Here is a 26,073-nt window from a genome sequence, read left to right on the forward strand (position 1 = left end):
CATTATGTCCCTGGATTTGATCATCAGCTGGTTCCAGGACAGTGGCGTGGGAAGCAGCAAGCAGAGTGTCAATAAGTTTTTCATCCTCTTATATCTAGGAGAGTTGAGAGATTCGTTTTTCAAGCTCTGTGATTTTCTGGCTGCGCTTGGCACAGCTGTTCCATTAAGTGGAGGGAGAGGAGAGGGGAGGCAACTTGGTTCCAAACCTTCTCTCTTTTAGGGTATTTTCGACCATCAAAGTTCTTATCTTGGCAGTTAATCCCCAATTGTCAGTATGCCTGTCAAAATCTATTAGTTCAACAAGTTGTTGAGCAGCTGGCCTTGTAAAGATAGCATAAGGTACTCAGCTATTGTTGCAGAGCTCAGCACGTCATCCACCACAGTCGCCATGTTGTGCGCAGATCAGGGCTCTGTGTTGGCCATACCATCTGTTGCAGAACTCCTTGTTTTCTTTGTTGCTGAAGACAGTTCTTTATGACTCTGGCTGTATGTTTGGGGTCATTGCTATTTTTCAGAATAAATGTAGGACCAATCAGTCACCACCCTGATAGTATTGCGTGATGGATAAGAATCTAAACATCTAAAGTGCCTAAAACTTTTGCACAGTACTGCATATACATTTTTTTGTTCCTCCTGGTATTGCAGCACTGCCTTTTCGTAACAGCAACCTGTTGGTTTTTTAAGCTAGTTAGTGTTGGACAGTTTCAATCCCTGCCAGAGGGATTGAAACCGTCTTTCTTCTGGTGGTGGCTGTTGAACAATCTTTGATCAAATTTCAAGGTGTTTTTCTTACACCATGTTCTCACTGCAGTCCATACACTGGTGATGTCAAACAAGACTACACAAGTTTAAAAAAAGAAAGTGTTGTTCTGCCTCTGCACAGTCTGTGTGGGCTGTGCTGGCTGAAGTCAAAACAAACACAGTTGTACCAGTGGCCGGCAGTCAGGAAGAAGCAACAGCATCTGTTGTGGAAGGCTGTCACTTGTTTTCCTCAACTTTTCTGGTTTCTTTTTCCCAGTACAACTCTCCACCTGCAAAGAGGAAGACATAACACAGAATAGAAAGCCAGAATCCCACTGTGATCCTATAGGACTGTCTTATGTTTATCCCTGCCAAGTGTCCATCATCTGTCCAGTCTGTCTGGAGGAACATGGTTAACAAGCACCTGTGTGTTTACTCATCACTTCATCTATAGGGAGAAAGAAATTGTAACAAGGGCAGAAGGAGGCCAGCTAGTTTGCAAGTACACAGTCTCAGGGAGCTGTCAGTGGTGTTCGGTCGGGGCCCCCCCCCCCCCCCAGTTCTCAGTAAGCAGCCTGGGATATTGACTAGACTTACTTGGGTATTTGGCTGTGATTATTTTGTATATTTTGTATCTTGAAATTGATTGAAATGCAAGCACCCAAGGATTTAGCCAAGTAATAGTTCTAGCTTGAACTTTGATGCACATAAATAAGTCAGTTGGTGAACTTTTCTGTATTTGAGTACCCACGAGCTGGCAATAAACTCAACAAGGATCGCTAAGGAGCTTTTTATTCTTTGCACCGGGTCATGTAATAAGAAATATTGTTTCTGCTGTAGATCATAGCAAACGTCAGTGCTGTAATAATGTAAGTTGTGAGATGGTGTGGAAGGTGTGAAAGTTGGAGCACCAGAGGGTACTCTTCTTGCTGTGTGTTTGAAGTACAGTACAATGTAAAACAAGCACACAACAACCCTTTCACTTTCCACTCTGCTCTTTTACTCATCTCACTTTTTCATATGGACAATGAATTTGATGTTTTGCCCCATTAAATTTTACCATGTAAGCTAGTTTGCAGGAGCACTTGATCCTGTACAGAATTTTGCATGTACAGCTTGTAAATAATTTCAGCGCTCTGCTTTCCTCTTCAGAATGAGAAATCACTTGCCCATCACTCTACACAGACATCCCAAAGGCAGTAAATAATGTACCGATGTTGAGCTCCTCAGAGGTGGAAACCATTAAATTTACTATTTGCTATGCTGAATATCTGCTTTCATTATAGCTTTTTGACTACTTTGCTTTACTTACTGTATGTTCATCCAGCTCCTCAGTCTGTAGCCCTTGGCTCATTTCTTCTTGTCAGGTTCAGGTAGTGTTCCCATTATCATTTGTTCCTTAAGGTATGCAAGAAACAAATTACATGGTAGTGCTGTTGCAAATACGCACCTTGTTTTTCATTAGTATGGCTAGACTAATACAGAGTTTACTGACCTGGGAACGGCAGGTGTACTCCACTGTGCTGGCACCTTCTAGCAGCAGCACTTCATTAGTCGAAGCAATTACTTTTGGGCAGTTGAGGTTTCACCTGGGTTCTATGAGTGTAACTAATTGAGAGTATGGACCTACACCTCATGAACAAGTCACCGTGACTCTTGAGTGATTTGTTAGGGACAGAAAAAAAGTTTTCTCCATGTAGTTTGAAAGAGCAGGGAGGACAAGAACATTTGATTGCAGTTATGACAGAAATTCACATACCTGCATGTTTGCTTTAAGAGTTCTGTATCAGTGCGCTGTAGCGCTGCTCGAAGAGTTGACTGGTATTTCACAGTCTCATTTAATAGTTCAAAATTTTCAAAACTTTAAATTGGTGTTTCAAAATTTATCTTCACATGAATTACAGGAATATCAACCAAATGTAATATTCCTTTAAAAAAGGGAATGACAAATTGTAGAACTTTATGCAATAGTCTCGCTTTAGATTTAGTCTGAAAAGAAAATCCTTGTTCTGCGACACATTTCCTAATGAACACAGAAATATCATCCAGTTTGAGTCTTATCTGTTTATTTCCTGTCTACCTCCTTAGTAAACACCCATCTCATCTACATAATTATATCCTCCCAGCGCACCTTTGGTATTATTCTTTATCACCTAGCATAATAAACTCTTAGCCCCCTTGTTACCAAATTATATAGTTGCTATAAAACCCTACAGTCAATGCTCTTAGTTGCTCCCCCCATGTGACGCATTCAGTTGATCATCAACATCATCAACATTTCCTGCTCGGCACTGTCTCATGATAAATAAACGCACTTCTCATGATTCCATCTGCTCTCTAACCTCTCTAATTGATGCTTCACTTATTCAAAAAAAGATTAATTTTGGGACTAATTAGCTTATGAATAATTAGCGCTAAGTCAACAGGTGATTATATTTCAAAGTTTACTGTGAGGCACCCCGCGACACAAACTTACACAGCCCGTGAACGCAATAACAAGGCCAGTGAAATGTAGGGCAATGCTCCTGTTCACCCTCTCTCGCCTCGTCAGGTGACTCAGACAGGACTACAAGAAGCAGACATATGTGCTGTGCTACAGGGCTAAGCTTAAGGGAACATGCTGTGTAATGTACACCACCTGTGTGCTTTCTGGCTGTGGTATTACTGTGGCTACAGTCGCTACGACAGGCTCAGCAGAGGTCATTTGCATACTTTATGACTCTAGGCAAAAGGGGATAGAGACCATGTGAGCAAGGCAGGGAGTGAGAGAGACACAGGGAAAGAGATGTTAAGTTTTTTGTGTTACTCATAAGGCTGGCAGTCGAACTGGTCAAATCTATCTTTTAGCCCTAAGATGTGCTGATGGGTGAAAACTGAACAGCTTGGAGGTAGGTTGCTTTTGACAGTTTGTTTTCTCTAACAGCACACATGTTTTGCGGCCAAGCCTCCTGTGACGCTGTCTTTCTTCTTCTGTTGTTGTTGTTGTTACTGTAGCTTGCTCTCTACTCCCGAGGCTAGTTCAGGCTCAGGCCTGGGTATCTCTCTGTTTTCCTCTGCCTGTCTTGTCTGCAGTAGATCGAATAGAGCGCTCAGAGAACTGCTTATCTTATTTGAAAGCATTTAATATACTGGCCTCCAGACTGGCTGCTTTTAATACAGAAATAAAGGAGCTAAGAAAGGGAATACAGGATTTCAACAGATACCTTTTGTGTTGTACAATAACAGAACAAATTTAAGTATTTAGTGTTTAGTGTTTGGGTATTGCTATCGACCAAATAGAAACTTCAAATATCCTCATTATCACAGGGCAGGTTTGCTGAGTCATAGGTGAAAGAGGAAAAACATTAGCTTGCGCTGAGCAACGCTGCTTCCATGCAAATGATTTACACAGAAACGCTTTAACAAGTGAGAAGTGAAGTCACATACGGTGTACCTTTGAACTGTATAATACATATGCAAAATAATGTCCTCTTGAATGACATGTCCTAATTATTCATTAAGTGCTAACATTTATCCTATAATTTTATTTATTTATCAGTTTCATTTGTTTCTAATGAATGAGTAATTAGCTGCTAAAAGTGATTGACAGGTTGCCCCAGGAAGCACAGTTACCAGAGCTTAGAAGTATTAACTTCTCTAAAACTAATTACCTGTAATAACTGACATATCAGTCATAGCATTTTAGCAGACGCTAATGTCACAGCTCACAGTCTCTGTGATTACCAGGAAGTATTTGGTTCAGAAATCACCTACAGGATGCCACCATCGTAGCATTAGTAACATGTAGATTTGCTATTAAGGAACAGGTTGCCAATTGTAGTTGGTTCTGGTAAATTTAACCAAGGTTAGGTTTACAGTGTTTTTCATATACTGTACAGTATATAAACACTTTCTCAGTATGAGAATTACATGGTAATCTCACACTCCAGTACACAAACAAAAATCTTTGTTAAAAGGTTTTTAAAGCAAAGTTTTTAAGATATGAGTTACAAACCAGCTGTGATCAACAAACCTGATTCCCATTTTAGGGTCTATGAAAAAAATATGTAATAAGCAAGTCATTTAACAGGCTTGAAGTAAAGCAGCACACCAAATAAACACCCTAAAAGGTTACTTCATAAAGGTTTGACCAAATTGTACAGACTGAGTCATTGTTATCTTCAAAACTAATATCAGGTCAACAAGCATAATGTCACCACATTGTCTCTAGCATGGTTTACTTTTTCTGCCCTAATAAGTAATTATGGGTCTATGCCCTTGTCAGTCTAGCATGAAAATGGATAGGCATGAAAAATGGTTTCTTTTCACTATATGCAACAGTAATACTACTTTTAATGTGCATTTGTTTGATTGTTGATATGGACACTGTTTGATTTTCAATCTATAATTTAAAATAATTAAAATTGAGAAAATATTAAATATTTTAATACTACAAGTGTTTTTCCTAGCATTAAATCTCAATCACACTATATGTCCCCTATGAGAAAGTTCACAATAAGAACAAAGGTTGTGAATGACTTAATATTTACTTCATCGTCAGGTCAGGTAATTTATCTTTATAAAGCAGACTGGCCATATTGCATACATAGCTGCTGTGTGAGGCTGTGGATAGTGGGGACACGGCTGAGAAAAGAAACGATCTTCTTACAAAACCTAGTACTGTATTCTAGGTGGAATCTGTACTTATATTGCCAGTGTGGGACTCTAAAAGATAATCAAGATCCATCTTTGGGTCTGTAAATTCTCTTTCTTTATCAGCTTGGCAATGCTGGCAATGGGACAGGTGAGAGAGATGCCCCAGGGAAAGCACGGTACTGCAGCCAGTATAAGTAAGGGGGGAGTACTGCAGCTTAAGTCAGGTAGAAGTGCAAAGGAGAGTCTTGCAGCTACTTCTGGCTGCTGATAGTACATTGCTATAGAAAGTCTAGAGATTCAAGATTTAGTTTATTGTCATTTTCTTGTGTATTTGCATACACAAAAAAAATGAAATGCTGTTCCTCCCAGCCCACAGCAGTGCAACAAGAACAGAAAGGATAAAGATATACTGTATGTCTAAAAATTCCCTTTAAAAAATGATACAAACATATAAATCCCAAGAGAAAAAAACAAAACAAAAAAAGAACGAGCAGCACAGTGCATTAAAGTGTAATTCTAGAGAAAACTACATGTCTCAATGCAACGTAGACAGCTCTTGCATGTCAATGAGTGACCAGCACTGATTGGGAGTTATAAAATCCATTTTGCTGTCCAGAGAACATTAGACAACATGATTATTGGAACTGCTGGTTTGTATGGGTTAACAATTAGCCTTGCTTGCGCTCCTCCACGCTCGCCCCGCTTTCACATCCTGTCGCACTGCTTTCGATGTCTTCTCTCCAGCGCACCTCCAGGCAAGGTTGTGGTCTCCTTTGGGTCCACTGGGCATAGCAGAGCTCGTTCATAGCTCGCTCAGCTGATTTAGCTCACGTAGCGGTCTTTGTTACGAATATCCAAGAGAAACTGACGATCGTAGACATATTTCACTTGCACTCTAAGACATAGACGTAGACATGGACAATGATACTGCATAGGCACAAATGTTGGTCGCACCGCCATCACATCAGTTCATGGAGAGAGAGAGAGAATACCACCAGCAAAGAACCCTTAATTTCTCCTCTTGTTTTAACAAAATAACTCTTCTGTTAGCTTTCTCAATACAGTTTCCCCTTGGAATGTTGGTAACAGATGCAGTTAGCAGTTGACAGCTAGCTGGTTGTTTTTTATTTAAAAAATCCAAAGATTATATTTCCTCTTCTGTTCTTGTTTGATTAATGCTGTTACTTCTTCTTTAGAGTCTTTTCTGAAGATTATTTCAAGGTTATTTTGCAAAATGTCCCACTTTTTAGGTCTAAGTTTGATAGAATACTCCTAGAACACTCTCAACTGAGCCTTGGCCAACAAACAAGGCCAGATGCGTCACCATCCTTGCACCTGGATGCCATTTGTATTTGAGATGTGTTATTCCAACAGGTACCACTTGCTGACATTTGGGCTGAAACTAATGCAAAAACCACAGCTGAATCAGACAGGATAAAGGAAGGCGTAGCAGCTATAGTTGTAGCACTGAACGTAAGGAGAAAGCAATGTAGTTAGTTGATGGACACATGTGATGATACTTGGGTGCAAAACACAGTTACATCACCAGTCTTGGACTAGAGTGGCCAAGATGTGACAAAGGTGCAGTCTGAGAGTCCAGGGGCACTGGGTTATGTGATCCTGTCACTCACAGGTGGCATTACAGTGTGACAAATGGCTGCGCATTTAGCCACAATTTGGGGGAAAAAAAGAGTGGAACATCACCAAGCATATTAGCGGACAGAGAAGTGGATTACAGCATTGTTTGAAAAGTTTGTACGGATGTTTTGATACCTTTTTTTTGCCATCATGAAATTGAGTCACAGTTAGAATCCATTGTAACCACACTGAATTAATGTATCAAATCAGTGTTTTCATACACACACATTTTTGGCATTTTGGATTTTATTAGGCAATTGAGGTGCAGTGAGACAGGAAGCATGGGTAGAGAGGAGAGAGGGGTATGTCATGCAACAAAAGTCCACGGCCAGAATCAAATTGTTGTCCTTATTTAGTATGCATCTTATCAGTAGGCTAATTCACACACTTTTTGATTACATTTATTTTATCTTGCTACCTCCACCCATCATACTGAGCTCATTATGAAAAACCACAAGCGTTAGTTTTCATCAGCATCATAAGCATCAGTTTTTTGCAATTGTGGATGATAGCTGAAAATTAATTTTTAAGATATACTGTCATCGACCAAGGTCTTATAATTTCTGTTTTTCCTCGTCTTTCTTCTGCACAACACGTCTTTAAAAAATTATATATTATTTTGTGATCATTTCTCTCAACTTGTATCATTATACACTTTGATTTCGAGTACCTCTTTTCTCTTAATGTCTCTCTCAGAGTATTTAATCAGTTTATTTTATTGTTGCATAATGAACTTAACTGTCAGGGATCATGCTGGTGATTAAAATTGTACAGCAATTAAATATCCATGATTTATCCATGATTGTGCTGGTGATTGAAAAAAAAACAACAACAAAAAAACCCTCCAACTGCTCACTTTTAAAAAACAATAAAACAAAAAAAAGCTGTATATAACATTCAAAGAGGAGAGTGTCCAGGTTCATCAGAATGCGGTACCTATAATTAAAACAAATAACATATGTCCTTGAGCCTACCTCAAGAGACTGATACAGTATAATTTATTTCTGCAGTGGGGTTGTAGGGGAGGCCTGTGATGGAGAGTTAGAGTTAGAAAGAGAAAAGAGACAGATTGAATGAAGGAACACAGGGACTATTATACCCTTCAGAGGGCTATACTGACCCCCCTTGTAACGAATGTCACAGACATTCTCTGCTGTCCTCTGCTCTTGTGCTGTATGACAAATATCTGTTTACTCTTTCGATCATCCTTGGGTCTGAAATAATGCGCTCTGTTGTCCCTATAGTCTCCCAAATGCCAGGCATGCATCAGCACTTGTATACCCTTTCAGTACTTTCCTTTTTTTCCCCCCTCTTCTCCCTTCCTTGGCTCTTTCTCGGGCTCTCTTTGGAACTAATGATACAGTGAAAAGCTGATGCCAGCACCTGATGGCCACGGTCTTGTGAAAAACAAGTCCAAAAAGTGACAAAAAAAACAAACTTATTTCAATTATTCTCTGTACTCCTTGTCGAAGATTAAAATGACGATCTAAAAACACTCTTCACACTGTATGGGTTTTGTTCTCTAGAGAACTGTGTTCATTGTGTTTTGTAACACTCCCGACTGCAATGCAAATCACAATCATACCCTCTCTTGTTACTTGTTATCTGTTCTTTAGATGTGGAATTGAAAAAGAGTCCTGGAGCTGCGCTTTTCCACATCACTCACGAACACACACACACATACGCACACACAATCTTTTACAGACACATCTCTTTTCTCAGATACGAACACAACTCACACACACACACACATTTTTGACGTATGGGTTGAGTATATTCTTAGAGATGTTGTTTACCCTTCATGCTTGACGTGATTTCAGAGTGGAGGTGGTACCAAGCTGTCCCTCTCTTCCACATTACACGTTTGAAAAGACAAGGCTTGAAAGCTGTGCAAGTGAATGCAGTACATACTCAATTATACAAGCATTTGATGGAGTCGGGTGTTCATGCATATACTAGGCCTCTATGTAAAGACTCATGCTAGTTTACCCTTGTATAGTTCCATACCTGCCATCCCCATCCAAGGGTATACAAAGTAAGCCATGAACTGAAGGCTAAAGCAAATAATGAACTCTGCACTACAAGAAAAAGTGCTATGGAGGAGGTGTTGAGTGTGGTACATTTATCCTTCTGCAGTCTCTGGTAAATGTCAAAAAATATGGAATGCATTTGATAGTTTGACAACGGAAGTAATGGCGTGACTCAATGCAGTTGGCCTACGCAACAATACAAATCGGTACTGCCAACAAAACAAAATGTTAGTCGACAGTCTATGCTTAGTCTGTTACTCTTGCGCCAATATTTAGTATTTGATCAGTGAATGGCCTTCAGCACTCTAATCCTTTAGCCCATTAGAACACTTATTTGGCCATCTGGAAGTGAAGAAGCCTCAACTTTCCCATGACAGTAAATAAAACATCCGTGAAGTAGCAGTAAATAATGTAAACACACAGAGGGAAGATGGAACCTGTACAGAAAGAGGAAATGGAGCGTTAAAAGGTGGCACATTTGTCAGGACTACCCTTGGGCTAAAAAGCCCATCCCCTCCTTCCCCACCTAGTGCTCATACTCTAATCTTAAGTCTCCACTGAAAATCAGTTCAAGTAGTTTGCAACATGTTTTAAAGCCAGGTAACACACTTTGGCCATAGAATATTAACAATTTATAAATACATTCTTTACAGCTTTTCTTACCACATTTCAGAAAATGTATTTACATGTTTTATACAAAAGAGTATTTGGCATATGAATGATTCTTACCATTGCTTAAACTTTACTTTACAGATAGGACACAAACTTCCCACACAGATACATTTGAAATGGAAACTACAAATTTTTAAACATCCCAATTGTATAATTAGGCTTGCAGCCGCATGGCACGAATGAACTGTAGTCAAAAGAGATTCTGTCAGTTGTGGAGTTTAAATAAAGGTCATACTTGATGCCTAAGTGTAAAAATACCATGGTCGATCTATTTGTTTATTATCTGTGTAATCATTGTTCAGTGGCTAGTAAAACCTGCAATAAATACTTTACAGTAATCTTTGGGCTACATGAAAAGTAATCAGTTGCCCATATAGTTTATGTGATTTATTTTACTCTGGTCACCAAAAAGACTGATTAATTGACAGGAAATATGTAGCAAAGTAGTGGTTAATGAGACAGAACACACAGTTCACATTGTCTTATCCTCCTCTAAGAGGAAAAGAAACAAGGTTGGGTTTTGACCCTGATAGTTTTATATGCAGTACACTCTCCATACACAGTCTATAGCAGTACATCAAGTAAAACAACCACATGGTCTTAAATAAAGATTCTTATATTGTAGATCCAAATGGCTTAACCTCCACACGCTGAGACATAGCCCTGTCTTGGGTTTTGCTGAGTGTAGGTGATAATAATTCTTAGAACAGGTGCAGCACCATAAGCCCCAAGGCCTGGGGAAGTGAATGATTAGTGGCACTCCCCCAAGATGCATTGCTCCTCTGTATTAAAACCAAACTCTGCCTTTTATTCCCTCCAGGGTTTATTAAGTGGGCCAGTTGCCATAGCGACGCTTTGGCAGGATATTGCCAGGATAAGCCGTAATGGGTCTCCTGACGCAGTTCACTCTGCTCCTGTGGAAGAACTTCACTCTCCGGAAGAGACAAAAGGTACACTTGTGCTCACCAACCCCCCTTTGCAAATCAACGTGTATCTGCTAAAAATTGGTCAGCAATGGAGGGAAAATGAGGATATGGTTGTGTTATCCTAGGGTTGTGTTATCAAGGGCAAACCAAGTTATTCATGGGAGGGGAAGGTAATAGGAGGGATTTACTACGAAAATTGTCTCCTATAGATGTAAGCTGCCTTTAACTCTCCCACTAGAGAACAAGAACAATCTTACCTTAATGCAGACCAATTCAAAGTGTCACCTTCAATTTTTGGAGATCTATCTCTTTTGCACATTATGTCACATTGCCTGTATTTTAGTTCTAACAAAGCCAGTCTTTGGCTTAATGAAACGGGATAGGGAGTGACGACTGTTAAATGCTTTGTTTGAAGGGCAAATACTCTTTCTGGCTCTTTTTACCAATTTACTGTCACAGTCTGTCCTCAGCAATGTTATCCAAGGATTTAGTGTCATTGCAGTGTATAAAAAAAGAAAAAAAGGTTACCAGTGTGGTCACGGTCAGCAATGCACACATATTCCTGTATTTATATCTCTTATCAACTAATCTTTAGTCTTCTACTGACCTCTCAAAATAGACATTTCAACTGCTGTCACTTCTCACAAGCCAATTCACTTAAACTATTTACATAGTACTTAAACTATCTCTGCTGCTTACAGTTAAGAAATTGCACAGTTCAACTGACATTTCAACTGCTTTCATCACCTACATTTTACAGAACAGTTCAACTGCTTTCAGTTCTTAATCTTCAAATGTTAGCGCAACTACTTGCAGTGCGCACACACACAAACGTGCAGTTCAAGTGTCTACATGGATTAAAGTTGAAGTCAAAATTTCATACGCTTTCAGTGATTACACTTCAACTGATTTCAGCTGCTTTTGGCTCTTACATGTCTGCGTAGTCGGAGTTGTGAAAGCAGCACATTAGCAGAGCAGCAGCAGCAGCTTCCATCCTCTGTTAGGCACAGTATTGAGTGTTGTGCTCAGAGCCCAACACACTGTAGTTATGTGCATAAAACAATAGAAAATAGATTTGAAGTATAAAAATACACTTGAGGTCGAAGTCATGTGTGAGCTGTTTCCCAGACTGTGTAGACAGTATTGATGAAAATAGAGGCGTATCTCTTCCCTCAGACATGTGTGAAACGGACTACTGAAAAACGCAACTGAGACCCTTTCAATGTTTCAGTGCTCGAACTGCTTTAAGTGCCTTGACTAACAACTCCCATTCAACATCTGAGACACATTTTAAGAAATTTTAATGTGTTTACAGTGTTTGCACCTGAGATTTTGAGCGTAAGCACACACCTATTTTGTCTAGACCTGCCAACCTGTACGCATTTTGCGTAGCAGGTACGCATTTTGACATCAAAGTCCAACAGCGAGAGGCAGCAGCGTCTAGTCTGCCAAAAAGCAAAAGAAGAAGAAGAAGAGTTCAACCAATCATAGCACTGGACTCATTCCCCCCTGCCTTCACTCAGATATCAAGCAGGGATGATCATGATTGACAAATGCGTGATGTCATCTCAAAAGACTGCAAATCGATAGCAATACGACATTGATTTTATCCCCCTTCTCACTCCGGCTGCCTGGTTCCTCAAGTGAGGATAGTTCTTTTAACTCCTGTGCAAAGAGAAACGGAAAGTATGCAAATGATGTACTGTTATGTCTATATTTGCAAATTATGTACAATAATTCAATGTGTGAACAGCAATGATTTGCATCTGACACATCTAAGTTGCAGAAGTGGTACTCAAAAAGTTCATCCAGGGTTGGCAGGTCTGCTTGTCTAGATTATTGTAAGTCATCTGTTAAAATTCTAACAAAATGCAAATACTTGTAGAATATAAATGATTTGCAGATAAATCTTCAAATGTAAATGTGTTTTTTAAACATTAATATTGCCTTTGTGTGTGACTTAGAAAACTTTTCAAACTGTATTTTAACACCATCGGTGAGGCTGAAGTCTCTTAGGTATTATCCCTGGGCATTTCCCTGATTCCCATTCATTACTTCCTCATTCTCATCACAGACACTAGCCTACACATGATCAGCCAGTGATATATGGTGGATATTATTGTCTCTGATGTCACCTCTACTAGCTAAGAGGTCACACGCTGCAGCAAGATTACAGTCAAACCATGTGTCGCAACTGTATTTCAAGGGTCAGAACAAGTTGTCATGGAATCTAGTTAGCCTTATGAGTCATTTTTGAGGCAGATATATCTGTTACAAAGAGCTACAGTGTGTTCTTTGATTTATACCCTTGCAGTGATAATAGGAGTCACATCCACCCACTTGTTTTGTTAGGGGTTCAAGCACAGCAGTGTGCCTGTTGCCAGAGTAGAACAAAAGACATCTCCACAAAAAAGAATCAGCTTTCATCAAAGTTCATACTTTCTTGGAATAACTCAAGGCAAAGTCATTTGCAGTTTTACAAGTTTGTATCAGGGAAACATTCCCCCTGCTAATTTTATCAGCTTGCAGAAAGAACAGGGTGGTATTCTTTTGTATCAGAAAGAAATATACGACTAGTTTTCCTCAAGAATATGTAAGGGGACAGTGCTGGTTTTGTGCATGGAATGTAGGATATTTGGCCAATGTCAACATGAAATATTGTTATTAGACAAAACCAGTGGGAGTTAGCAAGGACAATGGTGCTTCTGGAGGGCTTGTGGAGGTTAATGACCAATTATATGAATGCCTCACCAAGCATTTTAAGATTTTATAACAGGCATGAAACTGATTTTATGGTCCAGTATTTCACATAATTTCATAGGAGGAGATTATCTATTCACAAAGACGCTGGTGTCCGATGGCAAATGCCGGGGGAGCCAGACATTGAGAAAGTGCCCATGATCTCTGTATTCCCTCTCCATGGCTTTTCTTTGGAATACATTATGATAATTCAGCCTCTCAGCAGAACTACATCCTCTCTGACACACAGACTGGAGGGAATTAAAGGACTGAATTTGAAGTTCTATCCAGTTTCTTTGAAATATGTGCAACGTGATTTTCTGTAATTTTCTCATCTGTAATTCATTGACAAAATTCTACAACTGAAGATTCAGTATTTGCCTGTATACTCAACTAAAAAAAGTATGTTCAAGCCCCACCCCTAATCCCTATTCTGTGGTTCTATTTGCAGAAACCTTACTTTATTTATAAGGTTGCCATGGTGCTGTAGCATAAAAAGCAATATATATTACTGTATTTTTTTCACCTCTGTTTGCCCTCAAGTTTATTCATGAACACAACAACCCCAGGACAGATGTCTTCTCTTATTATTTAGGCTAATGTGCATCATCAGATATAGTGTCTGAACATGTTACCAAAGCACAAGCTGGGGCTTTGCTGACTGGAGCTTTTCAGCTGATTTCTCTAAGCAGGTCACTCAGAGAGAGATGTTGGAAAGATGAGTGTGCAGGCGGACCAGGTCAACTGAGGTTAGCGGTGGGGGCTCGGTTGGCAAGTGCAGGGCTGGGGAATGGGGTTGGTGAGTGCCAAGGGATGCGTAAAAGTCTACATGGCAGAGGATGTGGGGTGAAGAGTCAAGAAAGGATGAGCTGCAGCACTGTAATATCTCTTTGGAAGCCATCCGCTATTGGATATTTCTATTGGATGAAAATGCTTCAATTGTAGGGATGAGGTGCATTAATAAGGTGGAATCCAGTGTTGTACAAATGTTATTTGGCCTCCAGCTTTTAGAGCTGCATGTTGCCTTGACTTCTGTGAAAAGAAAATGGACTGTTTTGGTGTTTCCACAGTTACAGCAGTTGGAAAAAGAAACATGGAGGTGTGTTTGGTGAATGTGGAAGCTTGAACTTGAACAAGCTCATTGTGGTTCAGATATATAAAACCTCAAAACATTAAAACTTTAAGGTCTTGCTACTTTGTCTCTAGAATATCCCTCAAGGCCAACTGAGGGGAAAAATATGAGAAACATCCTCGAGAACAAGTAAAGCCTCGAGGTCATCCATTTGTGCTTTGTTGGTTTCTCTCTTCACCCGTTCCCCTGGGGTTGAAATAAAAGCCTGGCATGTCACACGGGACAGTGCCTGCTAGCAGGTATTAAAGCGGTTGGATTAAAGCAAAGAAGTGGTTGGTACTCTTCATCCAGAAGAGGATTGAGTATGGCGAGGAGAAGATAAGGAGTGTGCGATAGCTTCGGCTTGGGGAGTCACAAACAGAGGTTGCTCTCTCAATCCCGTAAGTGCTTAGAGTAATAGCAAGACTAACAGCAAAATATATGGACTATGACATGTGTAGCTACATTGTAAACACACCCACATAGTTACACACATGCTCACATAGACAGTACAGTACTTATGGTCAAGGTCATTGCTGTTATTCATTAACTGTATCTCGACTGCACCTCCAATCCTACTGTTTCAGGCAGAGGATTCACAAAAATGTTATGACAGAAAAGTATTAAGATTTGAAACAAATTTTCTTTGGCTTTTAAATTTTTATCGATACTTTTGAAAGTTTGCATAAAATACACAGTAATACTACCATTTGCCTTCAGATCATTAGTATTAATATGAAAGTGTTTGGTATTTCTGAAACCAATAAAACATGACTCTCAATTCCTTGTAGTGTTGTAATCCTGTCCACGCTTTCACCTCCCTCCCATCCTTATCCTGTTTTGATTTTAGGACTGAGGTCACATTTTGACCTGAGAAAACAGTGCAAATGATGTGAGGCATAATATGTTCCAGAGGTGTATTTCATAAGCAAATTGTGTAAAGATGACCACTTAATCCTTTGTGCAGGTTCGGTTGGTCGTTGAAGTGATATGGCCTCTGTTCCTCTTCTTTATATTGGTGTGGGTGCGGTCCACAAACAAACCAATTTTCAAAGGCCAATGTAAGTACAAGCCCATAGTAACATCAGTCTTTATTTTGCAAGTGATTTAAACTGGCAGAACATTTAATTTTGTTTCCATAACAACTAAAACTAATGTGTATATATCAAAATGCTGAGGGAAATACTGTAGTAAAAACATAAAAAATACTAACTTTTGTTGTGACCTTACTGTATCTGTATTACCAAACAACAGTTTGCCATGAAGCTGAATAGATGAATGAATATACTACTCGATTTCTCTAGGCCACTACCCTAATAAAGCCATGCCATCAGCTGGCGTGCTGCCCTGGCTTCAAGGTATGATTTGTAATATCGACAATCCCTGTTTGAACTATCCAACACCAGGGGAGACACCAGGCCAAGTCAACAACTTCAACAACTCCATGTACGTTCAAGAAAAGTTTCCTTCTCTGTCCGCTAAGACATACTGTTACACATTAGGATGCAAACAAATATTTTGATAGATAAGATATCTAAAACATAAAGTTTAAAAATAAATGTGTGATCTTTTTTTGTTTTCCTGATAAACCAGAATTTCTGGGATGTTGATTGAGCTGCAAACCCTCCTGGTAAACAGATCTATTCTCAACAAGGCACAACTACTGGCAGATGATGTCGACCAGTGGGCTTCAGTCCTGTCACAGTCTAACCCTGGTAATGGTAAGAGCATTTGAATACCACAGCAGAAGCATAAGTGACATGTCATTTGCATCAGCCTGCTGCTTGTTGTCCAACTATCCTGATGCTCTGACGTTATAGTATGGCACTACTATGTTTTGTGGATATTATCAAATACTATCACAGAAACTGGTGAAGAGCAACAGGATCAAAGTGTACATCGGTCTTTCTTGATATAAAAGTTTTATTGCTATTGAATAATGGTTCAAAAAATAATTGGTATCGTAAATATTCAGCCTCAGCAACAATCACTCTGCTATATCTTTGTTAAGTACCCTCCATCAAGGAAAGTATCCCTTTCATGAGGATGACAAGTTGGAGGATTTGTTATTCTCCTTTATCCCTCAAAAACAATGGCGTGTGATTATTTATGATGCAATTTGCCATGCAGACTGACAGATCGTTTGTCTTGATAAGTTGCTGCTTTGCATTAGGCTCATTTGGCCTGATGATATTCAGATTTTCATACGGCACCTAATTTGCAAAAAGGAAAAAGACGGAGGGGGTGGGGGGGGTGGTGGTGGAGGTGGGGGGTTCTGCTGCTGTTCAACAAACGGCTTGTGGGCCATTTGCATTTTGGGGTCGCTGGCTTGTAATATACAAGATTAAATCCATCAAAGATCTAAGCCAGGGTATAATTAATGGGATTCACTGTCTGAGGCGAGAACACAAAAGGTCATTAACAAGAATGGGGAATGGAGTATTATCAAAAGACTTGGATAGCAAAGGTGATTGTGTTGTCCTTTTTTGTTTTTGCCAGGGGTTGATTAAAAGACTCAGGTGGTCACTTCAATCAGAAAGGCAATAGTGTTCAAGAAGAGCCCAGAGCATGTTGTAGTTCCCCATAATTTGACCCTGACCACCTCTCCCAATGCTCCTGCAGTCATGAGGGGAATTAATGTGTGTTTAGTAGGTATCAGGAGGTGCTGTATAGAGTGTAAGCAGTGTGTCAAACAGCATAATTAATTCCAGAGAGTATTGAATGATTGTTATTTTCCCTAACATTTATCTTAATTGAACCTTGAATAACCCAGTATAAGTCACTTCCTCCTCTCATCCTGATAATTGACTGACTTGCAAGTATTGCACTTGGAAAACGGATGATCTAATTAAATTATGTAACCCCTTCATCATCTCAACAGCGCGAGAGAGGAGAAAACACATGTTGAATAGATACAGTATGAATCTTATTTTGCTAAGCCATTGTTCCTGTCTGTGTAGAGGGGCTAACAATGAACGATTGTTGATTTTGAAGCTCGTTCTTTCAAACCCAAACTATCTGTGGGCAGATAATCAGGAGAAAGTGGCTGGTTAACAATTTGGTACATGTTTAGCACCAAATTGTCTCCTCGAACACACTCAAGTGTTCAACCCCTACTTGCATCAGTGAAGGATTTTATTGCGATGTAATTTAAACTCAAATTCATCAGATCATAATGCCTCTAAAAGCAATATGTATAACAAAAAGATAATCAGAATGCTATCACGAATTCAGCATTTTTTTATTTTTCATTTATTAAGTCACATGGATACATGAAACAAATAGGGACTTCTTTTCACAACGGTTTTATTTTCATATATTTGGCCATTTTTTTCTATGAGTTTTACTTACCAGTCGCACTGCAGAGATTTTGAAGACAGGGACTCTTATCTTGCCCTTTCAACAACAGAATAAGTCCTCCTGTGCTTTGGCTAAACCAACCTACCATTGCAGGTTCCATTAGTTACAGCACAGGCTCTCCTCCACGGTTGGCATAGGTGTCCATTAGTGCAAATTACATACATTTCACGCATGTTTCTGCATGCAAGCAGATTTGTGTACAGTAGTTTGGAAAATAAATGGAAAAGGACAGACAAAGAATTGAGGCAGAGACAGAAAGACTGCAGCGTTGGCTGCAAAATATCTGCAGTGCAGAGGAGGATTATGTCCAAAACTATGATAATAAAACTAGAGTGAAAAACAAACAAAAACAAATTGCCTTTCAATATTCCATCTCTGACCAGTTATGAGCACATGTAAACATCTAAGTGAGTTTTTGCAGTGTATAACTTTTAGTTCTGCAAAAGTAATGATTCTTTATGTTTAAGGTCAACCGATGATCCTGGGGAGTATTCTAAGAGAAAATGAAACTTTCTCCAAGCATCTGAAAGAGAATTTGTTGGTGCCACCAACAGTGGTCCAAAGCCTTCTTGCTGCTAAGATTTATGTCAATCCAGTGAGTATAATTTCACAACATCGATGTGTAGCAATATAAGACTGGAGGTTAAGGTAGAGTAAGTAAAGGCATTTGTTCAAATGTGCCAGATGTGCCAGCAAGAAGTAGAATGAGTGCCTATTGATACCGTGTTAAGTGCCAAGTAATACCAGATGAGCTGCAGGAAGGTAATTATGCTTCCCTGGCATTAAAAAGGATACTTGTGTAAATACGATGTGTAATAATAGATACCTGCTGTTTAATGCATTCTGATGGTTCAGTGGGCTCTGGTGCAAACTGTACCAGGATGTGCCCAGAAAGCAAAAGTTTCCACGACAATTCATGAGCCATTCTCTGTGTTCTGCCCATGTCATGCTGGGTAAACTGTCAAGAAATCATACAAATTATGCATGTTTCTATGCATCTATGCATGTGGCTGTCACTGTTTGTGACTGTCACATGTCTACTGTTGTTCTAAGTATCATTATTAGTGTATGTGTATATATATAATATAGTATATCTGTCTTTATTTTAGGGTGATCTAAGAAAAATAAGGTTTAATTCAAATGGAAACAATGCTTTATATCTGATCTGATTACATGTGATTTAGCATACCATGAATAAATAAAATATGGTCAAATCAAAACTTGCCTTGTTTGTCAACTCCTACCAAAGTTGGTATTTATTCTTCAGATGACAGGCATCCTGAGACCAGGTGAACTGAGGAGCATCCTGTGTGAGGGGACAGATCTGGATGAGTATGTCCAATTTAGCAGCCAAGCTGAAAAGGGGGCATTTCAAAATGTCAGCTGCTCCCTCACTCCACAGCAGCTGATTAACACCCAGGAAATACTACTGCAAAACCTGGACGCAAGGAAGGTGCTTTCTGAGGTGAGCATTTCATACACACACACACACACACACACACACACACACACAATTTGAGTTTAACGAAACTTGAAGGAATTTTGCACTGTCATTTGGACACAATTAGTCCAATTTTCACAAAAATCTGAGAGATAATGCATTTGGGAATTGTGTTTACACTAATTGGTCTGATAGGGGGACTGCAGCAGTAAAATTGGCCATAATGTCTACTTTTTGAAAAGACCTATTCCTGCTCAGCAAAGTCACCCCTCATAACCTCAACCTTGCAACCTCACAAATTACACTGTCTGGTCTAATGAAGGTAGTTTTAAAAATGTACATTTTTGTGGTGTGATGTCTCAGCCAGCTTTGGTGCAACTGAGACATACAGTAACTTGGGATGGTACATTTAAGCCCTCCACCTGGCAGCTTTGAAACAATGAAGGAAAGTACATGTCATCATCGAGAAAGGATTTTATTTATTATATGATTACATAGCTGTAACATTGGATTCTACATTTGTTTTCAAAACCTTTTTATAGCATTACATCATTATTCACTGCTTATACCATCTGGTTTCTAAACTACTGAGTGGGTTTGTAGTTCTGCAAATGTGGTTCTGAACTGCAGAGTGGACCATTTTAAGAATTTGTGGACCAACTGTATGCCTAAGCATAAATGAAATGCCAAGGTAGTGTAGGCGGTGTCTGTATGCCAACATTTCCTGTTCAGCTTTCATCTTTCAGGCATTTTCTGTGTGGGAGTTTAGATAGGTACTTGTCTTGAATTGGAGAAAGTAAACAAGGCTGCACAAGGTAATTTTCACCATGGATATCTCATCAATTACATATAGGATGAAACAATTTCCAAGGCTTAATACAATAAAACACACATTGTGGGCACATGATCTGTTTCTAACTATAATTCTTGCATGGCTTGCAGTAAATTGAATTAAAAGACAATGATTTTCTTTGCCAGCCAATTGAGTAACCAATTAAAAAAGTTAAATGTTATGCTTGTCTGGCTCTGTGACTTAAAGAGATGAAGAAATATCTTTTACATTTAAAACTTGCTGATGCATCCAAGGCCAAACCCTTTAGAAATCCATCAACACTTATTTTGGGTTGTTACTGTGTCATTATTTTAATGTATTTATACTTTTAACATTTTGAGTGGGAAATCCTTTTCTCTCCCATAGGGTCTAAGCTTTCAAAATGGTCATTGTCATGTGCACCTCTGCGCTTCCCAATGATATTACTAGAATGTATGCAGTCAGGTGGCAGTGGTGGAAGATAACTAAGTGCATTTACTCAAGTACTGTGCTTAAGTCAAATTTTGAGGTATTTGTACTTTTCTTGGGTGTTTCCATTCGATGCTACTTATACTTCCACTCCACTACATTTCAGAGGGAAATATTGTATTTTCTACTCCACCACATGTATTTGACAGCTTTAGTTACTTTTCAGATTCAGAAGATCAGACACAATGGATAACCTAACCCTAACCCTAAGAAGCTTTTAAAATACAACACATTGTTAAAGATGAAACCAGTGGTTTCCAACCTTTTTGGCTTTTGACGTCTTACAAAAAGCAGTGTGTAGTCGGGGTCACATTTCAGATGTCTATGAGTTGTTAACAGCTGCACCAAATAGTGATTTTTCCCTCTAAACTTCTCACATGATTTCATTTCAGTAAATGTTCAAATGATCCAATATTTCACCAAAAATCAAAGATTAGAGAAAAACTCAAAAAACTGAAAACTGATTTGTGTATCAGAACTTTGCTTTTTTTTTTCTCTCCTCTCCCATTAATCATCTCACGACCCCTCAATTTTATCTGGTGACCCTTTGGAGGGGCCCGACCCCTAGGTTGGGAACCACTGAACTAAACTAGCTAACTGTATATAAAGTAGTTGAAACTAACTCCACCTCCAGCAGCTACAACTGTAACATGCTGCTTACACACTGATGCTTCAGTAATCTAATGATGTCATATATATTAATGTATCAGTCAGAGGAACCAAACCACTACTTTTACTGCAATACTTTAACTACATCAAGCTGATAATACTTATGTACTTTTACTTAAGTAGGATTTTTTCATGGATGACTTTTACTTGTAATGGAGTATTTTTACATTGCTGTATTGGTACTTTTCCTTAAGTAAAGGACCAGACTACTTCTTCCACCACAGTCAGGTGGGAATTATTTATTAGAACCAATGTTTTCTTGAATTTTTTTTAAATCTCAAAGTTTCCTTTGTGATGATGAAAGCCTGCACTTTTCTTTGAGTTTATCTTTGAGAGAAAATATATGGGACAGCAAATCCAATAAATAAGTGATAAGGCAGGAAGTTCGTAGGAGAGAGCATTTGAACAATTTAAGCCCACAGGCATTTTCAGACACAGAAAAAGAAAGCCCAGACAAGATATGGTGGAAAAGCTCTTCAGCGCCTCAAGCAAATGGAAGGAAAAGAACATCAAGCCTTCACGCTTAAAGCTTGACGTTGCTGAATGATTGTGATAGCAACAACAACATAAAGGAAAGGACAAGGGAAAAAGTCAGAGTTTATCACCGAGGTAGTGAGTGGCAGAGGGTGATTTAGGCATTGGTTCCACATCTTTGTGTCTGGGTTTGTGGAAATCATGTAATGGAACACAATACACAGGGACAACAGGAAACAAAAAGCATGTGAATATATGTGGCGCTCAACAGAGCTCATTCAGATGTCAAAGTTTTTTTTTGTTTTTGTCTGTCTTCATTTTTTCATTAGTTTTATAAAACTTAGCTTTTTTAAATATTTCTTGCAATGCAATTTTTGCAAAATGTGTATCTTTAATCAGCTTACCTGATTACCAAAGGAATCACACAACCACCAGAGCCCTAAGTAACATCAAAAATACATATAGTACAGCGGAAATTGAGTTTAAAAAAATAAGCTTTAGAAATCTGTTTTGCACATTGGCTCACTTCATCTACATCCTAATATGATAAAGTAGCAACACTGAAATCTCTCAATCCATCAACTGCCTGCTGGTATTTTCAGCTGTTTAGCCCAAAAATTGTCCAGGTTAGATTCCTGGGCCTCTTCTTGATGTCTGCTCTTGATCTCGCACTGTATGAAAGTACTTGAGACATAGTAAGTAGCCAGGCTATCATCTAAACTGTGCTTGAATGTTTTTCTTTTTAATGAATGCAGATTTACATATATGTATATAATATAATACAGTGTTACATATTCCCTTCTTTTTTCTCACAGACTTCTGAGCTTCCCACATGTTGCCTTTTTGGACCTTTACCTCGCATACATTTAAGCTTTTGTACATTTTATATGCTGAAAGACAATACAGGTGCTCTACAGACAGCCTGTAGTTGACACTTGATGCATGAAAATGACAGTGGTTGAAAGGGCATGCCATTTAGATCTTCTAATTGGACTCATACTGTGCACCTTCAGAATGTCACTGTAACACACTGTTAACACTTGTCATTTTAATGCAACTTTTATTAACCAATGCTAGGGGATGACGACGTTAGGATACAATTTACAGGTCAGGATGCACAAATTATATGTGTTCATTGTCGTCATACAGTATGGCCAATGAAAAGTCTCATATAGAATAAATATTTTTAGCTAAAGTGTAGACATCACAGTGTGATCTCATAAAATGTGATTTTTTCACAACATAGTTTAAACTAAGACATTTTTTTTAAACAACAGATACAGCAAAACAGTCCTGCAAGCATAATTGTATACCTCTGCATATCCTTTCTTAGCTCCCTTCAGCTTTGGATCTGAATGCAGCTGACACAGTGACACTGATTGGGAAAACCACTGCAGATGCATTACCAGTGATTCGTGAGGTTAGTGTCGCTGTCATACTTAAATCTACAGTATTTTAGATGGGAATTTATATTTATACAATATAATGAGAGCATTTGGCTATTTTTAAAATATGTATTTTCCCAATTCTTGACTTTTATGGTCTTCTATCCAGATGGCCAGGTTGCGGAACTCCATGATCTTTAAGGCTGCTAGTTCATTGGATTTCCAGGAGGACATGATTGGCAGCATCAATACGTTACTGTGTGGAAAGCAACCTGACTTCAACTCCACCAATATGACCCTCAGTTTACCCTCATCTAGACAGATGGCTAACACTAAGGCAGTGTCCTCTATGAGCAACAGTTCCGGTAAGTGCTACAGCAAACTCCTTTTTAAAGCAAAAGCTGTCACACAGTACCAGAGTGTTTTTAATCATGTATACACATTTTATCCTTTCAGCACTGTATGTAGTCATGCTAGCCAGGATGGATGAGATTGGTTATTTTTTCATGATGCACAGTATCACAGGACATGTCAACTGATTTTTGTGAATTATGCAGCCAAAGGCATACTGCATAACTGTGTTGCATTTGAAATAAGGGAAGGGCTGGGAATTTTAAATGATACGTATGTGTGGTTTGACAAGTCATGATTGATCAAATAAAACCAGATTTCCTTCCCTTTAGAAACATGTCAGAATCATGATGCTTTGACAAGTTAATGCAGAAAACATGGTGGCTCTACTTTAGCCTTTTAAGTGCACACAAATATCCGTCTACCCATTGTGGTCCTGTGAGAATCAGTGGGCATTTTTTGGTTCAGGGGTTGTTGTATATAGATTAAAAGTAATTACAACAGGTTAAGTAAGCTGTGCAAAAGATGGTTGGAAATGTGCTCCTATGCAGACAGATTCAATGCAAAGCCCAGTCATTTTGGCATTAAAAAAATGCATGCAGGTGGGGAAAAAAAGCACTGATCCCTATTTTTATGAATTAGCATGATGCACAGTGTAGTCAGGTGCACAGGATGTGACTACTTGTGCACATCCAGGAACAAGCACCTGTGGCACAGTTGGCACCTGCACCAGAGCTGGAAACTAGGTTTGATTAGGAATTCATTATCGGCGGCTGTGTCAGGGGCTGGCATCAATCAAATCAGCTTTTCTCATTCCCTTTAAAAGCTGTGCACTCCCCACCCTGACATAATGATGTTTTCTTAATGGAGAGGAAAGTCCAGACCAGCTTATCCTAAGTAGAAACTGATGTTGTTATCTGGGTGGCGCATAGTCACAAGAAGCAAATATATGACATCCTAAATATGCACATATGGCACCCCAAATATCCCGCTGAGCACAGATGGTGTCACTAAAACACTTTTTGGTGTTCTTAACTGGTATTTTGTACTATTTAGGCAAAAAATACAACCTCGACAGCCGCACTATCAGCATTTGCAGTCGAATTCTCCAGAGCTGTATTGATTTCATTGAACCTGGCTCAGTTTGTCTGACAGTGGTTAAAATGAGCAGCCGGTTTTCAATTGGAGAGCAGCTAAGTTCAACAGCCATGAGGTAAAAATATAAGTAGTACCAGTATAAGTGTAGTGCCACACTTTACTCTACCTTATATTTACTGTCCAATGAGAATCATATAAATTGTAGAGGTTTTGCTAACAAAAAAAAGAAATGTTTTCTATAGAGGATTGGAAGTGAAGATTTTTGGGAAGGGGCAGTCCAGTGATGCAGAGTGGAGAGAGAACTTTTAAAATGTCCTGGAACTGTCTAAATCGCTGGGTCCAGTGCATCCCGGGATGTCATTGTCTCCCATACTCCTGATGATATGCAGTGTATAAACATGGTAACATGTCGCAGAGTAGCCTCCGCAGCTACAGCCAACCAGTCATGTGCTTTGCAGCAGAGTGGTGCTAGTTATGAAAGAATTATTCCAGGTAGGCACATTGGAAGAGACTGTAGTAAATCCACTGGGCTTTGAAATTCTGGACCACACCATCCACCCACAATATGGTTGCAGGTGAATGTGCGTTCTCATGGATGTAAGGATTTAATTGATAAAAGGGGAGCAATGATTATACAAGCATTTGTGTGTGACAGATACAGTTCTGATATGAATCACCCTTAGATCTGTCCTTCTGCTGACATTACTGTATAAAAGTATGTTTTCGATACGTACATTTGTCTAGTGGTAGAAGACGTAATATCAAAGTGAAACTTAAAAGGTTTATTAATGTGACTCAATTCTGTAAAAGATGAGTGGTTATTTGTAGACCATGTTGCTTGTAAACTCATGGTAGCTGGAACTGTATACATCTAAGTGCTTATCATTTTTTTTTTCCATCAAAATGAGAAAATCTATTTTTCTGCTACAGTCAAAAGTGGACAAGCTTATGTGTCATTTAACGAAAGAGAGAGAGGAAAAAAAGAAAAGGTTACTTATCCTCAAGCATCATATGTGGCAAAAGGTGGCTCGAGGCCTGTTTGTCGGGGCCTGAAGCAGTAAATCATCCCCAAAATACTGAACGATGCTTCACAAATTACTAAGGCTCATCTTTTTGTTTTGAGCAAACATCTTACTCAATCCAGAATGTATTGTTAAAATAGTCTCGTTCCTCACATAGGTGTTGTCTGGCAAACCTGTCTGTGCTACCATGTAGGTCAAGTTTGTGCAATCTGTGACAGCTGTATCATGTACTTTTGACAGTAATTGTCGAAAGAGACATACAGGGATATGTCCCATGATGTTACTCTGGGTTTCCTGGGAACTTGAAGCATTTTGAAGTTGTCCATGGGCTGAAATTGTTGAAGTGACTTGTTCTCGACAAATTGGCAGCAGTGGAATTGACTGTATGTGTGGATTGTTTATTTTTATCTTCCTCTGGAAGTCAGCAAAAAACAGACTTTATGGATTGTTATACACCTGGATGTTTAAACAAGACCTGACC

At 39.1% G+C, this 26,073-nt stretch overlaps 1 protein-coding gene across 5 annotated transcripts in view; it reads left to right on the top strand.

Annotated features, from left to right (window-relative positions):
- The window catches only part of LOC121889117 (phospholipid-transporting ATPase ABCA1-like), a 186,770-nt gene that overhangs the window by 29,582 nt on the left and 131,115 nt on the right, over window positions 1-26,073 (top strand). For 4 of the 5 annotated variants that reach the window (XR_006093442.1, XM_042400827.1, XM_042400825.1 and 1 more), the window contains 8 exons: window positions 10,537-10,666; window positions 15,460-15,553; window positions 15,797-15,938; window positions 16,086-16,213; window positions 18,320-18,447; window positions 19,120-19,317; window positions 23,070-23,156; window positions 23,291-23,486. Coding sequence is in view for 4 of the 5 variants with exons in the window: in XM_042400827.1 (XP_042256761.1) it covers window positions 10,601-10,666; window positions 15,460-15,553; window positions 15,797-15,938; window positions 16,086-16,213; window positions 18,320-18,447; window positions 19,120-19,317; window positions 23,070-23,156; window positions 23,291-23,486 (1,039 nt within the window). In the remaining variant the exon portion in view is untranslated. The remainder of the gene's footprint in view (window positions 1-10,536; window positions 10,667-15,459; window positions 15,554-15,796; window positions 15,939-16,085; window positions 16,214-18,319; window positions 18,448-19,119; window positions 19,318-23,069; window positions 23,157-23,290; window positions 23,487-26,073) is intronic. The other variant, XM_042400826.1, reaches the window with a different exon arrangement.

The sequence above is a fragment of the Thunnus maccoyii genome, chromosome 22 (assembly GCF_910596095.1).
Source record: "Thunnus maccoyii chromosome 22, fThuMac1.1, whole genome shotgun sequence".
Lineage (NCBI taxonomy): Eukaryota > Metazoa > Chordata > Actinopteri > Scombriformes > Scombridae > Thunnus > Thunnus maccoyii.